We start from the raw sequence: 16,424 nt of genomic DNA, 5'->3' as shown, positions 1-16,424 counted from the left end.
AACTGTACAGAATTTATATCCAAACAAATCGATTTTTTAGAGACAAATACAGCCTAAGAGATCTCTGCAGGAACATTCTGGGAAACTCTGAAGGCTTTCTTAAGAGGACAGATCATCTCATATCTTTCCCTCAAAAATAAATTGGAAACCAAAAAAGTATCAGAGCTAATCAGTGAAATTACTAGAATAGATCAAGAACATGCCAGGTGTCCATATGAGGCACTTCATTGGAAAAGAGAGGCTCTGCATTCAGAACTCAACCTTTTGACAACTAAAGAAACAGAACAACTCATTTTTAAATCAAGACATCATTACTATGAACACAGCGAGAAAGCTAATAAGATGTTAGCTCAACAAATCCACAAGCAGGAAGTTTGCAATGCAATCCCAGCAATTACCAACACAGACGGAGACAAAATCATTGATCATAAAAACATATTGCAGACATTTAGAGAATAGGCTACTACAATTCCTTATATTCTACTGAGTTTAAAGAAGACAAGACACAATCTAACGTGTTTCTGGATGCCTTACAGATACCACAACTAGATACTCTTAGTGCAGAGGAATTGTAAAAACCTCTGGCACTATCAGAATTACTAGAGGCTATAAACTCATATAAGAGTGGGAAAGCAGCAGGCCCTGATGGCTACCCTGCTGAATTTTATAAAAGAAAATCTCATTTAAGTTAGCTTTCCTCTTATTACCAACATTTACAGAAGCTGGAGATAGTAAAATGCTACCTCAAACATTTCTCCAAGCATTAATTACTTTCTTTCCTAAACAAAATAAGGACTTCTTACAATGTGCATCAGACAGACCAATCTTTATCCTTAATAATGATGTTTAGATACTCCAAAGTCCTAGCTAGAAGGATTGAGAAAGTGCTTCCTTCATTAATATCACAAGCCCAAACTAGATTTATTAAAGACAGACACAGCTTCCAATCTTCGACGCCTGTTTAATGTAATATATTCACCTACAAAATCTAAACACCCTGGAGATTATATTATCATTGGATGCAGAAAAAGCATTTGATATGGTTGAATGGAACAACTTTTCATTTCATTGGAGAAATTTGGGTTTGGCCCGAACATTATGCTGCTGTATACCAGTCCAGAACCTTCAGTTTGTATTAACAACATTATTTTGGACTCCTTTAAACTAGAATGTGGTGCTAGGTAAGGATGCCCCTTGTCGCCATTGCTTTTTGCAGTTTTCATTGAGCCACTGGCAGTTCAGTGTCGAAATGCTTATGAGATAAAGGGGATTAAGAGCCTGAGCAGAAAATTTCACCACGTTCAGATGATATGGTACTATATCTATCAGATCCACAAAATACTTTGCCTGCAGTCCTAATAGCACTAGCAGAATTTCAAGAGATTTCTAGTCTCAGAATTAATTTAAATAAAAGTGTACTCTTTCCAGTGAACTGTCAAGCACACAATATCAGATTGGACACCATCCCTTTTATCATCGCAGATCAGTTTAAATACCTAGGGGTAAATGTCACAAGTAATCATAAAGCTCTTTATCAACAACATTTTGATGTCTGCATGGAAAAAATTAAGCAAGACTTGCATAGATGGCCTACCTTCATCTCACTTTAGCTGGAAGAAATTAACACTGTGAAGATGAATATCCTTCCTAAGCTTCTTTTTCAAAACATTCCAATATACATCAATAAATCATTTTTTAAGAAAATAGATTCAATTATAACCTCATCGATTTGGAATTCAAACCATCCACGTACCCAAAGGGCGACCCTACAAAGACTTAAGGCAGAAAGTGGCATGGCTCTACCTAACTTTCAATTTTACTACTTGGCAGCAGATATACAAGCTATAAAATCCTGGACATTGACAGAAATAAATCAATATACACAGGCTTGGTCTGCAATAGAAATAATATTCTGCAGTACTTCTTTAAATTCCTCGCTTTGTACCCCAATAAGTACAAGTTATTGCCAATATACTGACAACCCAATTGTGCTTAATTCACTCAGAATATGAAACCAATGTACAGTGCATCTGGAAAGTATTCACAGCGCATCACTTTTTCCACATTTTGTTAAGTGACAGCCTTATTCCAAAATGGATTAAATTAATTTTTTTTCCTCAGAATTCTACACACAACACCCCATAATGACAACATGAAAAAAGTTTACTTGAGGGTTTTGCAAATTTATTAAAAATAAAAAAACTGAGAAATCAGTGAATGATTATTAAAACTGTTTTGTGTTTGAAATTAATCAGTTATTTTTGCATTATTGAAAATATTCATATACTTGAAGGAAACATTGTGATTAATATGTAGTTAATTTCAAGTAAAAACTTTAATTGTGGGATTAATTGAGATTAAATATTATATTCGAACAGCAGCCCAAATATAATTGCTCTCATTCATTTGGAGCTAATTTAGTTACTGGAGCAAAGAAATTAAATATAAGAAACTAGGAGCATGTGCATCCCTATTTATACTATATCTCTGACATTATGCTATGTTCTAGCCTGAGATAAACACTCCCTTTTCTTACTGTTATTTTTGTTTCTGACCATGTAGTTTCAGCTAGGCATCTCATGACACAAGGCAGATAATACTGTATGTAGTAATGAAAAGCTTTACAATACAATACAATACAATACAGTTTATTTTTGTATAGCCCAAAATCACACAGGAAGTGCCGCAATGGGCTTTAACAGGCCCTGCCTTTTGACAGCCCCCCAGCCTTGACTCTCTGAGAAGACAAGGAAAAACTCCCAATAAAAACCTTGTAGTGAAAAATGGAAGAAACCTCAGGAAAGGCAGTTCAAAGAGAGACCCCTTTCCAGGTAGGTTGGGCGTGCAGTGGGTGTCAAAAGTAGGGGGTCAATACAATACAATATACAGAACAGAACAATTCCTTAAGACAGCATAATAATAAAAATTTTAGAAGTACGGTTTAACAGTAGATGATATGACATAATTAGGTTTGGATATTTTTAGAGTCCTGGAGACCTCATCCATCTAGCTGCCTCTCCATTTGGCCATGCCACGGCTGAAACGTTGCTCCGATGAAAGGACCCCTCTTTCCCATGATTCCTGTGATCCTCCATCAGGGATGACTTTACCATAGGCAGGCAAACAACTTGGCAGGTGGGCCGTGGCACCAATGGCCACATTTGGGTACCGAGAAAAGAAACAGAATAGGTGAGGGTTAGTATTCAAATATAATTATCATGTTACTTATGTTATAGTGCTAATGACTAACAACAGAGATGCAGTATGTACAGTTAATCAGCAGCTCTAGTCAGGATATGCTAAACTGAAGTAGTGAGTCTTCAGCCGGGATTTAAAGGCTGAGACTGAAGGGGCATCTCTTATGGAAGCAGGAAGACCATTCCACAGTTTAGGGGCCCTGTAACTAAAAGCTCGACCTCCCACTGTTATTTTATTAATCCTTGGAATCCTAAGCAGACCGGCATCTTGAGATCTTAATGTGCGCTCAGGTTTGTAAGTCATGATAAGTTCAGACAAGTAAGCGGACCTTGGCCATTTAATGCTTTATATGTTAAAAGGAGGATTTTGAAATCTGCCCTAAACTTAACTGGGAGCCAGTGTAAAGATTTAAGAACTGGGGTTATGTGTTCATATTTTCTTGTTCTTGTAATAATTCTTGCAGCGCATTTTGGATTAACTGGAGGCTGTATAGAGAACAGTTTGAACAGCCAGTGAACACCGCATTGCAGTAGTCAATCCTACTAGAGATAAATGCATGAATTAATTTCTCACAATCCTGTTTATTTAGAAAGCGCCTTAATTTCCTAATATTTTTAAGATGGAAAAACATGTTTTGGACGACTTTGTAATATGCTTTAAATGACATGCTAGAGTCAAAGATAACTCCTAGATTGCGGGCTGATTCAGTAAAATTAATTGGGATTCCAACTGAGTTAAATGACGACAAAATATTGCTGTGATCAGCGTCATTCCCTCAACAATTAACATCTCTGTTTTATCTGTATTTAAAGACAAGTAGTTCTCATTCATCCATTCCTTTAATTCACTAACACAACTAATTAAAGACAACATCGGAGAAACTTCATTTGATTTAAATGAAAGGTATAACTGGGTGTCATCTGCATACGAGTGAAAATTAACATTATGTTTCCTAATGAGAGATCCCAGTGGAAGCATGTAAAGTGAAAACAGTAAAGGTCCCAGTACTGAGCCCTGCGGACACCATATTGAACTTCTGTGTATAATGATGGAGTACTGTCAGCACATTTCTGTACATACTGGAATCGATTTGATAAATAAGAACTGAACCAAGCGAGCACGGGGCCTGTAAGCCCAACATCGTTTTCTAGCCTGTGCAGTAAAATAGAATGGTCAATGGTGTCAAATGCTGCACTTAAGTCCAACAACATAATTACAGTGGAATTTCCTTCATCAGAGGATATCAGAATGTCATTTACAACCCGTGTTAGTGCCGTTTCTGTACTATGACCAGTGCGAAAGCCAGACTGGAATTTCTCAAATAAATTGTAATGCGTAAGGTGTGACTGAAGCTGACTGGCGACTACTTTTCTAGTATTTTAGAGAGAAATGGTAAATTTGAAATAGGCCTATAGTTATTTAGTATGTGTGGGTCTAGGTCTGACTTTTTAAGTAAAGGTTTAATGACTGACACTTTTAGTGCATCAGGTACGTGCCATGCAGTAATGAACTATTGATAATGGTTAGAATAGGCTGCAAGAACATCCATTGCACTTTTACTAGTTTTGTTGGCACTGGATCTAGGGAACAAGTAGTGGGCTTCATTTTAGTAATTAAAGTTAAGACTTCCTGGTGAGTTACAGGATTAAAATTATTAAAGTGCTGAATGCAATGTGACAGGGTCTGCTAAGCTAGTATTTGGTTTGTACTGTGATGCTGAGATCTGGGATCTTATATTTTTAATTTTCTCATTGAAGAAGTTCATAAAGTCTGTACTGCTAATATCTGTTGGTATTTTGCACTGTAGATCTGAATTCCCATTTGTTAATTTAGCCACTGCTCTAAAAAGTACCCTAGGATTTTTATTATTGCTATCTATTAATGTAGAATAGTATTCTGAGCGAGCTTTAAAGAGGGCCTTTTTATATTTATTTACACTCTCTGTCCATGCAATTTGAAAGACATGTAGCTTTGTTGTTCTCCATCTGCGCTCCAGTTTTGACACTCTAATTTAAGAGCTCGAGTATTTTCATTAAACCAGGGAGAGTTTCTATGTGCTTTGATCACTTTTGTTTTTAGGGGAGCCACTGTGTTCAGAGCATCTCTCAAGGTCACATTATAATGTGATATTAGGTGATCTAAATTGTTTTCCACGTTTACATTTGATGTTAACTGATCTAAATGGTTTTCCACAATTACACTCGACTTACTCAAGGTATCTATAAATTTTGAAGCAGAATTACAATCTAGATGTCGCACTGTCTTTGTTTTAATCTGCGAGTGCGCTGGCATGGGCAGAACTAAATCAAACGTAATTAAGAAGTGATCGGAAATAACTACATTTAATGGAGTAATATTTAAATTTTGAATTTCAACTTTGTAAGTTATAATTAAATCTAATGTATGGTTATGATTATGAGTTGGACCTTTGACAATCTGACAAAATCCTACTGAATTTAACAAATAAGTAAAACATTTGCTAAACGTGTCAGTTTCCACATCAATGTGTACATTAAAATCCCCCATCAGTACTACGTGATCATAATTTATAGCCAAAAGCCACTTAAGAGTGTATCATGTTTTGCTTATTATTGTTACAGTTATTCCCTAATGTGTGTTTTGTAACGAAAAATGAGTACTTAAGTATAATATGTTTCAATATTTTGTTTTCATTTAACTTTCTAATTCTACTTTTGTATTTTGGAATGATTTCTGTAATTCTTGTCATTTATTAAACATTTCTGCAGTTTACTTTATGATCATAGTAAATACTGAAAACGTTAAAATTAAAATGAGTTATTGTGCTCATTCTGTCATGGTCAATGCTAGAATTGAAAAGATAACTTTAAGAGTTGCATTTTTCAATGGTAAATGTGAAAGAAATCTAATCTTCCTGGATATTAAAATCTTAAGAATACAGCCACACTCTGCAGATAGTGAACATAATGGATTATGATGTTACAACCTTGCATGACTCATTTGTACCTTAATATTTAATAATTTTTTCATTTAAGTATCGTGTCTAAGAAATTACTGTATCAGTTAAGTCATAGTAATTTATGAAGTAATGACTGTCCTTTTTTTTTTTTTTTCCTTACAATCTGATTGTGAGTAGGCTGTTAGGTCAGAAAGAATTTTTATGATGATATATATTATACCTAATTACGAGAGTGTGGAATCAAGCAAGAAATTTTACTACCAGAGTTTTAGACTAATCATCAACAGAAGCTTACTGCATTCTTTAACCCTTTTTTTTGTAAACAATCACCTTTTTTATTTAGAGTTTTATTCATGTTTTCACTGGCCTATAACTTACTATATAAAGCTTAAATTTTCAGTATGGCTTTTTTATTACATTTTAAAAGATTTTTGGGATAGTTTAAAAAAAAAATGCTTGAAGATGTACTCTTTAATGCAGTATTAAACTGATTATTTACATCATTTTTTAAATTCATTCTATACAGTAAGTTCCCTGTATATGAACAAGTTCCGTTTCGAGAGCGCATTCTCAAGTCCAATTTTTTTAAATCCAGCAAAGTTACCTTAGGCACCCAACGAACACAATGCATTCTCCTCATTTCCTTCAGAAATGCATGTACAGCTATTTGTGCACAAGCAAATTGCTGTTAAAAGTTAATATTTGTAGTTTTGTTATAGATTTCAGTACATTTTAACAACCATTACTTTTTATTCCTATTGTTTTCCATCAGCTGATCTCAGTACAGTAGTCTCTACTACTGCTAGCGAAAGAGTCTACATATGCAGACCTAACATACCTCTCCCTGAACAAAACCCTAATCGAAAACATGTTATTTGTATGGTACGTATAGTACAAATATCTTTTAAAAGGTAATATTTTTTTCTGTGAGATTTTCTTTACACTCTGACACTGTACACTGAAACTCTGTTAACGTAGGCAGGGATTTATTTGTCCTAAGAGGCTCAAAGCGTAACTGCTGGTTGATGGCCAGAAATATTTAAAACTGGCTGCAAACTTAACCGTGTGTTCTATTGCTGTTTTCTCACTTGTGCATAAAGTCTGTCCACTTTTTTAAAAAAAATCTAAGAAGGGAGCGACTGCAAAATGATGACAGTATCATCTGGGGTTTCTGGGAGTGCTGGAGAGACATTGTAGCGTCTGGAAGCGCTGCACCTCTATAAAGACAAAATTCACATGCACTGCAGTGAGGGAGGAGGTGGGGTGATGAGTGGAGAGGCAACGCTTATGTATATGCGGTGGTGCATGAAAATTTGTGAACCCTTTAGAATTTTCTGTATTTCTGCATAAATATAACCTAAAACATCATCAGATTTTCACTCAAGTCCTAAAAGTAGATAAAGAGAAACCAGTTAAACAAATGAGACAAAAATATTATACTTGGTCATTTATTTATTAAGGAAAATGATCGAATATTACATATTTGTGAGTGGCAAAAGTATGTGAACCTCTAGGATTAGCAGTTAGTTTGAAGGTGAAATTAGAGTCGGGTGTTTTCAATCAATGGGATGACAATCAGGTGTGAGTGGGCACCCTGTGTTATTTAAAGAACAACACATGTCTGGCGAAGTGTATCATGGCACGAACAAAGGAGATTTCTGAGAACCTCAGAAAAAGAGTTGTTGATGCTCATCAGGCTGGAAAAGGTTACAAAACCATCTCTAAAGAGTATGGACTCCACCAATCCACAGTCAGACAGATTGTGTACAAATGGACCCAGGGTAACTTCTGCGCAACTGAAAGCCTCTCTTACATTGGCTAATGTTCATGTTCATGAGTCCACCATCAGGAGAACACTGAACAACAATGGTGTGAATGGCAGGGTTGCAAGGAGAAAGCCACTGCTCTCCAAAAAAAAATTGCTACTCGTCTGCAGTTTGTTAAAGATCACATGGACAAACCAGAAGGCTATTGGAAGAATGTTTTGTGGACAGATGAGACCAAAATATAACATTTTGGTTTAAATGAAAAGCATTATGTTTGGAGAAAGGAAAACACTGCATTCCAGCATAAGAACCTTATCCCATCTGTGAAACATGGTGGTGGTAGTATCATGGTTTGGGCCTGTTTTGCTGCATGTGGGCCAGGATGGCTTGCCTTCACTGATGGAACAATGAATTCTGAATTATATCAGAGAATTCTAAAGGAAAATGTCAGGACATCTGTCCATGAACTGAATCTCAAGAGAAGGTGGGTCATGTAGCAAGACAACGACCCTAAGCACACAAGTCGTTCTACCAAAGAATGGTTAAAGAAGAATAAAGTTAATGTTTTGGAATGGCCAAGTCAAAGTCCTGACCTTAATCCAATCAAAATGTTGTGGAAGGACCTGAAGCGAGCAGTTAATGTGAGGAGACCCACCAACATCCCAGAGTTGAAGCTGTTCTGTACGGAGGAATGGGCTAAAATATCTCCAAACCGGTGTGCAGGAATGACCAAAAGTTACCGGAACCGTTTAGTTGCAGTTATTGCTGCAAAAGGGTGTCACACCAGATACTGAAAGCAAAGGTTCACATACTTTTGCCACTCACAAATATGTGATATTCGATCATTTTCCTTAATAAATAAATGACCAAGTATAATATTTTTGTCTCATTTGTTTAACTGGTTTCTCATTATCTACTTTTAGGACTTGAGTGAAAATCTGATGATGTTTTAGGTCATATTTATGCAAAAATATAGAAAATTCTAAAGGGTTCACAAACTTTCAAGCACCACTGTACCTGTAGTTTAAGCACGTTCAATAATAAAGTCAGTTGTTTTTGCCTGTGTCGAGAAAACATTGTCTGGTGTGTTTTCTTCCCTCACAGGGTGGTACCGTATAACAGCTCACATTTGGATAATTCTGAGATGACAATTAAACTGATCTTTTTTTTAGAAATCTGGTTTCACCTTCTATCTTGTGCAAGTTTGTGACCCACACATTATTTACTTGCATTATTTTTGTATTGATTTAGAGTGCATTTTAACAACAAAAAAACAAGTTCTTTTTTCATATTTTCAGCTGATCTCAATAGACTCGCTTACGGATAGTGAACCAGGATACGCAGCAAAAGTATGTTCTATGATCTTGTCCTTGTTCTTCAGAATCGTGCAGATAGTTGAACGGTTCATGTTCTACGAATGAGCAATGTCGACAATCTTTTAGCCTCGCTCTACTCTCTCAATTATTTTCACTCGTTTCCATCGTTATAACCTGTTGCTTCTTAGTAGTACATCACCACTGTTTTTACACTTAATTCCAGACATCTTGGGCTTGAAATAAAGCACATTAATGTAAACCGAGATGTAAATGTAAACGGCCAAAAACACAACATTTAGAGGATGCATGCATGGGACTGAGAATGTAAGCACTAATAGCGTGGGTGTTTTGCGCTCCGCCTAGCGGCAGACACGTGAACTAGCTTACACACTGCTTCGAAATTTCAAGTTACGGTACAATTTTTAATTTTTCACCTATTTAAATAATTTTGAATTTACTGGATAGGATTCAGCGGGTTAGAAAATGGATGGATGGATGGATGGATGTAGAATCCTGGCATTTATTGACATTTTTCAAAGTAATTGCAAATATAAATGAATTGTAAATGTGATGTACAAAGACCTAAATAATGAATGTATTAATATTAAGAAAGCACAAACAATGTGGTCTCATGGCATTTTAACTACAGTTCTAAAGGAAACAATAGTGTTTACTTCAGATTTGTTCGTAAACCTCTTTTAGTTTATAAGGCAAGGAGTGGTACGCTTGATGATTTGAATGCTGCAATTCTGACTTATTTATGAGGCAATAATCAGCAGGAATTAAAAGCAATAATGTGTAAGTCAGTTCAGTATTCTTATAAGTGTGAAATTTAAATCAAGAAGCATTATGCACAAACTCTAAAATGTAGTGGTGAGGCAGTAATACTGTATTTATGTACATGATTTGCATTATACTTATCTGTGAGTCTTGAGGATTTTTTTTCTTCTCCTTGATGTTATAAAAGATACTGTGTATTTTCTGCTGTTTAAAATGTTTAAGAAACATACTGAAAAACGCTCTTTGCTTTCTGATAATTGAATAGCTTGCCATTTACATTATGTTCTCTTCCATCCAGTCTTTCTTGCAGTTAAAGCAAAACTTAGCTGTTGTAGATTCTATAAAACCTACAGTCAGTTAAATTACTTTCAACACCTAGATAATGAATGTTTTTTTTCAATCAGTAATATTAATTTGCACATTTATGTTAGCATAAAGGCTACTGTTACAAGGTAACTTCATGCAAAGAAAAATAAATTTCAACTGGTGTACTAGGTATAATGATTTAAGTTCAAATTATGAAGTTTAAGCCAGTTTGGGACTTGATTACAGGCAAACAAACAGGGTTTGGTATCCTGGTATAAATGGTCAAAAACAAGGGCAGTTAAAACAAAGGTCAAAAAAGGTACATGTAACATGGATAGGAAAAACGTCAACACAAAGCACTGGCAAATTAATGATCTGCCTAAAATCATTCCTTTATGAATGATAATTTTCAGATGTTACAAGACTCACTCTTGGATAACTCTTTTGTATTGTTTAAGTTTGTGTTATTACAATAAAGTATGTTATTATGTCCTCATCACTTTAAGTATACTATTTAGGGAGATTTGTAAAGAGAGAATTAGTCTCTTTTTAAAAAATGTTTAATCTTGTTTTGCATTTTAGGCTGGTCAGCCCCTTCTGCTATTGGCATTGCAGGACTTGGAGGAGGGTTCGAAATTGGAATTGAAGTAAGAAAAATATATTTCTAACTAACACCTTTTCAAATGTATTTTTCTGTTAAGGAAAACTAAATAATATTCCTACCTATTCCTACCTAACATTGTGTAAATTTATTTAAAAAAACCTGAAATATCATATTGACAGAAGTATTCAGATCCTTTACTCAATACTTAGTTGAAACACCTTTGGCAGCGATTATAGCCTGGAGTCTTGTTGGTTATGGCACAACAAGCTTCCCATACCTGGATTTAGGGATTTTTTGCCATATTTGTTTGCAGACCCTCTCAAGCTCTGTCAAGTTGGATAGAAACTTTTGGTGGACAGTTATTTTCAGGTTTCTCCAGTGATGTTTACTTAGGTTCATGTCTGGGCTTTTTTTTTTAATTGTGCATTTTTGAAAATCTGCTAATAAGTCTATCTTGCTTTCTTGGCAGCCTAATATTTAGAGGATAACCTTTAAAAATTAAATATAAATCCAAACTTGACATGTTAATACCCAAGAAGTGAAATACGCTATATGAAAGAAATAAAAAAGTTAAACTGACTTTTACTTTTAACCAGGTGTCAGACCTAGTTATAATTCTAAATCACAAGAGAGCAGTTGAAGCTTTTGCAAAGGGTGGCAACTTAACACTAGGCGGAAATTTTACTGTTGCAATTGGACCTTTAGGCAGGTAAGTTTTCTTAATTTTTTTATATATAAATATGTATATATAGCTGAATAAAGTAAATCAAGTTATATTTTTTATGTCTCTTTTTTTTATTTTTTAATACTAAACCCAAAAATGGACATCAAACAATACAATACGACTTATTCTTTGTATAGCTTTCTTCATTGTGTGTGGGGCAAAGCACTGTGAACAACTCCATGAAAATGTTATCAGGTATTCTAGTCTGTGATATTTTAATATAAAATGCAAGCATAAAGAAAATGTTAAAAAAAAGATACATTTCAGGGCTCTAGTCTAACTTTTTGCACTGGTTGCACTGGTGCGCACAAAAGTTAGGTGCACCCAAATTTTCAACCGCATCACATTTAACACCACAGTTTTACACGTTCACTTTATTTATTTATTTGTTTGTTTGTTTGTTTGTTTGTTTTGTTTTTTTAATCGCTGTCCATATAGGCAATATTGACTTGTAAATGATTAACTAACAATCTGGTCAATATAAAGTTCTTTATTTGAAGGCAAGCACAATTCTACAAGAAAGGTAACTTACTGAAAAAGTGTTGGTGCTTAAAGTGCTTTACTGAGCTGAAATTTAAACTTAAAAAATCTCAAGATAAATTAACTAAAAAGAAAATCTAAATTAAGTGTTTTAAGGGCTTCAAACTGAACATCTCATGGCTCAATGTCTTATGGACTATCCTCCATTGCAGTCACATGCCACTTGGATGGCCAACTCCAATAGTTTGGCCTTCTTGATCTTTGGCCTTGACTAAACCAGCTGGCCACACTCTCTCTAGCATCAAAATCTTCCAGACTTGGGCATGAGCATGCTCGACCTCAATGTGTCCAATAAGTATATTCACCGGTCTTCCTCTCCGCAAGATCACGACCGTACACAATGACGAATTCCTTTGTGGCGATATTTGTGTCTCCGTCGATCAGGAATGCCATGTACGCACTGTTCGCAATTTGCACAGACGTCTTTTTTTTCAATGTATCTGTGATGACTCCTATAAATTGTAAAGGGAAGTTCTTCTTTTGCAATATTGTAGGCAACGTTAAACTTAATTATCATCTCAGCCTCGTCTGATGATCTGTTTGCTGCTGCCTGCCGCTGAAAGGCAGCGGGGAGAGAGGACACTTGAGCAGTGCATTTATCGCGGCATGTAATGTGTTTTATAGATGCATTGTGCTTTTTCAGCGTTTCAATTCTAAATGTATTAGAACCAGTCACAAATGCACTACTGCCGGCCATGGTCTTCCCACACTCTTTACGGTAAATACAGTGCATTATATTATCGGCTTTACTGTATCTTAGCCAGGGAAACTGGTCAAGCCACTCGTTTTGAAATATATACACTTTACCCCTTTTAATTTCAGTGGGCTCGGACTCGATCGTATGTGGCTCATTATCTAATGCCGTCTCCGGACCAGGGCTTGCTATAACTTGGGAAGTTGATGGCTCCGTGTCAGAGCATTGGTTATGATTTTCGGACGGATCAGGCCCTAACTTAACATTCTTAACGAAAAAGCTGTCAATCGTTCTTTTCATCTTCTCTCATAATCCGCGGCTACATCCACCGTTTACCTGATGGGCTACTCACCTCTCTCTGTCTGACTGCATCACATACATTATCAAACGTACACACGTACAGGAATATCTGGACCACGGCCAATCAGAAGGGGGGCGGGATCCGCCCTTAACTATCTCTGATTGGTTTAGACCACGATATGGGCCTAATGTGTGTCTGTTGTTGAACAATAGGGAGACTTTAAGAGTAACGGAGTTTCGTTTTTTTTTCCCCCTCGAACGGCTGGTCTCACCGGTGCAACCTTTGATTTTTTTTTAGTCGCACCATTGAGAAATTAGGTCGCACGTGCGAACATTTGAAAAATCCGTAATCTAATAAACAACCAAGAAAAGTAACATTGCAACAATGCACGCGTGCGCCTGTGTGTGTGTGTGTGTGTCTTACTCTGTCCCGTGTGCGTGCGTGTCTGTCTCTGTGGCGGGCCTGCGTGTGTGTGTGTGTGTGTGTGTGTGTGCGAGCTTGTCTGTCTCTGTCGTGGGCCTGCCTGCGTGTGTGCGCGTGCATGTCTGTCCCCCATGCGGGCCTGTCTCTGTGTGTATGTGTGTGTGAGTCTCTCGTGCGTGCGTGACTGACTGACTGTCTCTCGCTCTGTCGCTGCCTACCTGCATGTGTGTTCGGCGTGCGTGCGTGCGTGTGTGTGTGTCTGTCTGTCTCTCGGGCGGGCCTGCATGTCTGTCTGTCTCTCTCTCGCGCACGCACCTGTGTGTGTGTGTGTGTGTGTGTCTCTCTCTCTCTCTCTCTCTCTCTCTGCACACACATGGAATGCACAGGAAGAGACTGAACACATGCCGTGTGGCCCCGCGCATGCGCACTTCACCAGAAGACACACACACACGGACACCTGGACGCGCACAGGGGTTTTATTAAAGAGGATGATATATATATATATATATAGATATATATATAGATATATATATAGATAGATATATATATATATATATATATATAGATATAGATATAGATATATAGATATATACAGTGCATCCAGAAAGTATTCACAACCCATCACTTTTTCCACATTTTGTTATGTTACAGCCTTATTCCAAAATGGATTAAATTCTTTTTTTTTCCCCAGAATTCTACACATAACACCCCATAATGACAATGTGAAAAAAGTTTACTTGAGGTTTTTGCAAATTTATTAAAAATAAAAAAACTGAGAAATCACATGTATATAAGTATTGACAGCCTTTGCTCAATACTTTGTTGATGCACCTTTGGCAGCAATTACAGCCTCAAGTCTTTTTGAATATGATGCCACAAGCTTGGCACACCTATCCTTGGCCAATTTCACCCATTCCACTTTGCAGCATCTCTCAAGCTCCATCAGGTTGGATGGGAAGCGTCAGTGCACAGCCATTTTAAGATCTCTCTAGAGATGTTCAATCGGATTGAAGTCTGGGCTCTGGCTGAGCCACTCAAGGACATTCACAGACTTGTCCTGAAGCCACTCCTTTGATATCTTGGCTGTGTGCTTAGGGTCATTGTCCTGCTGAAAGATGAATCGTCGTCCCAGTATGAAGTCAAGAACGCTCTGGAGCAGGTTTTCATCCAGGATGTCTCTGTACATTGCTACAGTCATCTTTCCCTTTATCCTGACTAGTCTCCCAGTTCCTGCCGCTGAAAAACATCCCCACAGCATGATGCACCACCGTCATTCACTATAGGGATGGTATTGGCCTGGTGATGAGCGGTGCCTGGTTTCCTCCAAACGTGACGCCTGGCATTCACACCAAAGAGTTCAATCTTTGTCTCGTCAGACCAGAGAATTTTGTTTCTCATGGTTTGAGAGTCTTTCAGGTGACTTTTGGCAAACTCAAGGCGGGCTGCCATGTGCCTTTTACTAAGGAGTGGCTTCCGTCTGGCCACTCTACCATACAGGCCTGATTGGTGGATTGCTGCAGAGATGGTTGTCCTTCTGGAAGGTTCTCCTCTCTCCACAGAGGACTTCTGGAGCTCTGACAGAGTGACCATCGGGTTCTTGGTCACCTCCCTGATTAAGGCCCTTCTCCTCCAATCACTCAGTTTAGATGGCCGGCCAGCTCTAGGAAGAGTCCTGGTGGTTTCGAACTACTTCCACTTATGGATGATGGAGGCCACTGTGCTCATTGGGACCTTCAAAGCAGCAGAAATTTTTCTGTAACTTTCCCCATATTTGTGCGTCGAGACAATCCTGTCTTGGAGGTCTACAGACAATTCCTTTGACTTCATGCTTGGTTTGTGCTCTCACATGAACTGTCAACTGTGGGACCTTATATCGACAGGTGTGTGCCTTTCCAAATCATGTCCAATCAACTGAATTTACTACAGGTGGACTCCAATTAAGCTTCAGAAACATCTCAAAGATGATCAGGGGAAACAGGATACACCTGAGCTCAATTTTGAGCTTAATGGCAAAGGCTGTGAATACTTATGTACGTGTGATTTCTCAGTTTTTTTAATTTTTAAGAAATTTGCAAAAACCTCAAGTAAACTTTTTTCACATTGTCATTATGGGGTGTTGTGTGTAGAATTCTGAGGAAAAAAATGAATTTAATCCATTTTGGAATAAGGCTGTAACATAACAAAATGTGGAAAAAGTGATGTGCTGTGAATACTTTCCGGATGCACTGTATTAAATGTATCTATCTATTATATAAAAAAATCTTGGGTTGAAATGTGATCATCTCGGAAAGACTTTGACATCATGCGAGACTAGACATTATAACCTTAGGAAGCAAGACCTGTGAGACGGTGACTTTTGCACGTGACATCCTACTTACAAACAATTTAAAACAAGTTCACAGACATCTAACCTCGCAGTTGTTGGAATGCTTTTGGCAGACACACTTCATGTGCTACCAGCTCTTAAAAATGTTATACATTCTAGATGGCACGTGAACAACTAAGCGAAGAAGACAGAGCAGTGCATCGAAAACAGACACAAAAGCATTGGAAAGAAAAGAAGGCAAAAAAGGATGCACAAGAGAACAATAATAATCTATGTGCAAATTCAGAAAATAAGGAAAGTAATAATCAGCCCGGACGTTCTGTGAGAGGCACTTTAACTTCCTGCAAGACAAAGCAGTGAGACAAAAGGACAGCTGCTGTACAGGCTTTTAAATGATCGACGAGCAGCGCGACAAACAGAACACGCAGCTCAGTAGCAGCAGATGATCTGTCCGCATCTCCTTATCATGCATTCAGCTCCTCCCTTCACAACGTGAGTGGCAGAAAAG

General features: G+C 37.3%; 1 protein-coding gene across 1 annotated transcript in view; it reads left to right on the top strand.

Moving 5' to 3' along the window:
- sh3yl1 (SH3 and SYLF domain containing 1) overlaps positions 1 to 16,424 on the top strand; it is a 62,307-nt gene that overhangs the window by 18,741 nt on the left and 27,142 nt on the right. The window contains exons 4-5 of the mRNA XM_039747712.1: positions 10,887 to 10,951; positions 11,505 to 11,617. Coding sequence (XP_039603646.1) covers positions 10,887 to 10,951; positions 11,505 to 11,617 — 178 coding nt within the window. The remainder of the gene's footprint in view (positions 1 to 10,886; positions 10,952 to 11,504; positions 11,618 to 16,424) is intronic.

This window comes from Polypterus senegalus, chromosome 3 (genome assembly GCF_016835505.1).
Source record: "Polypterus senegalus isolate Bchr_013 chromosome 3, ASM1683550v1, whole genome shotgun sequence".
NCBI lineage: Eukaryota > Metazoa > Chordata > Cladistia > Polypteriformes > Polypteridae > Polypterus > Polypterus senegalus.
The sequence above is the reverse complement of the archived record's forward strand: the minus strand, read 5'-3'. Positions and strand labels throughout refer to the sequence as shown.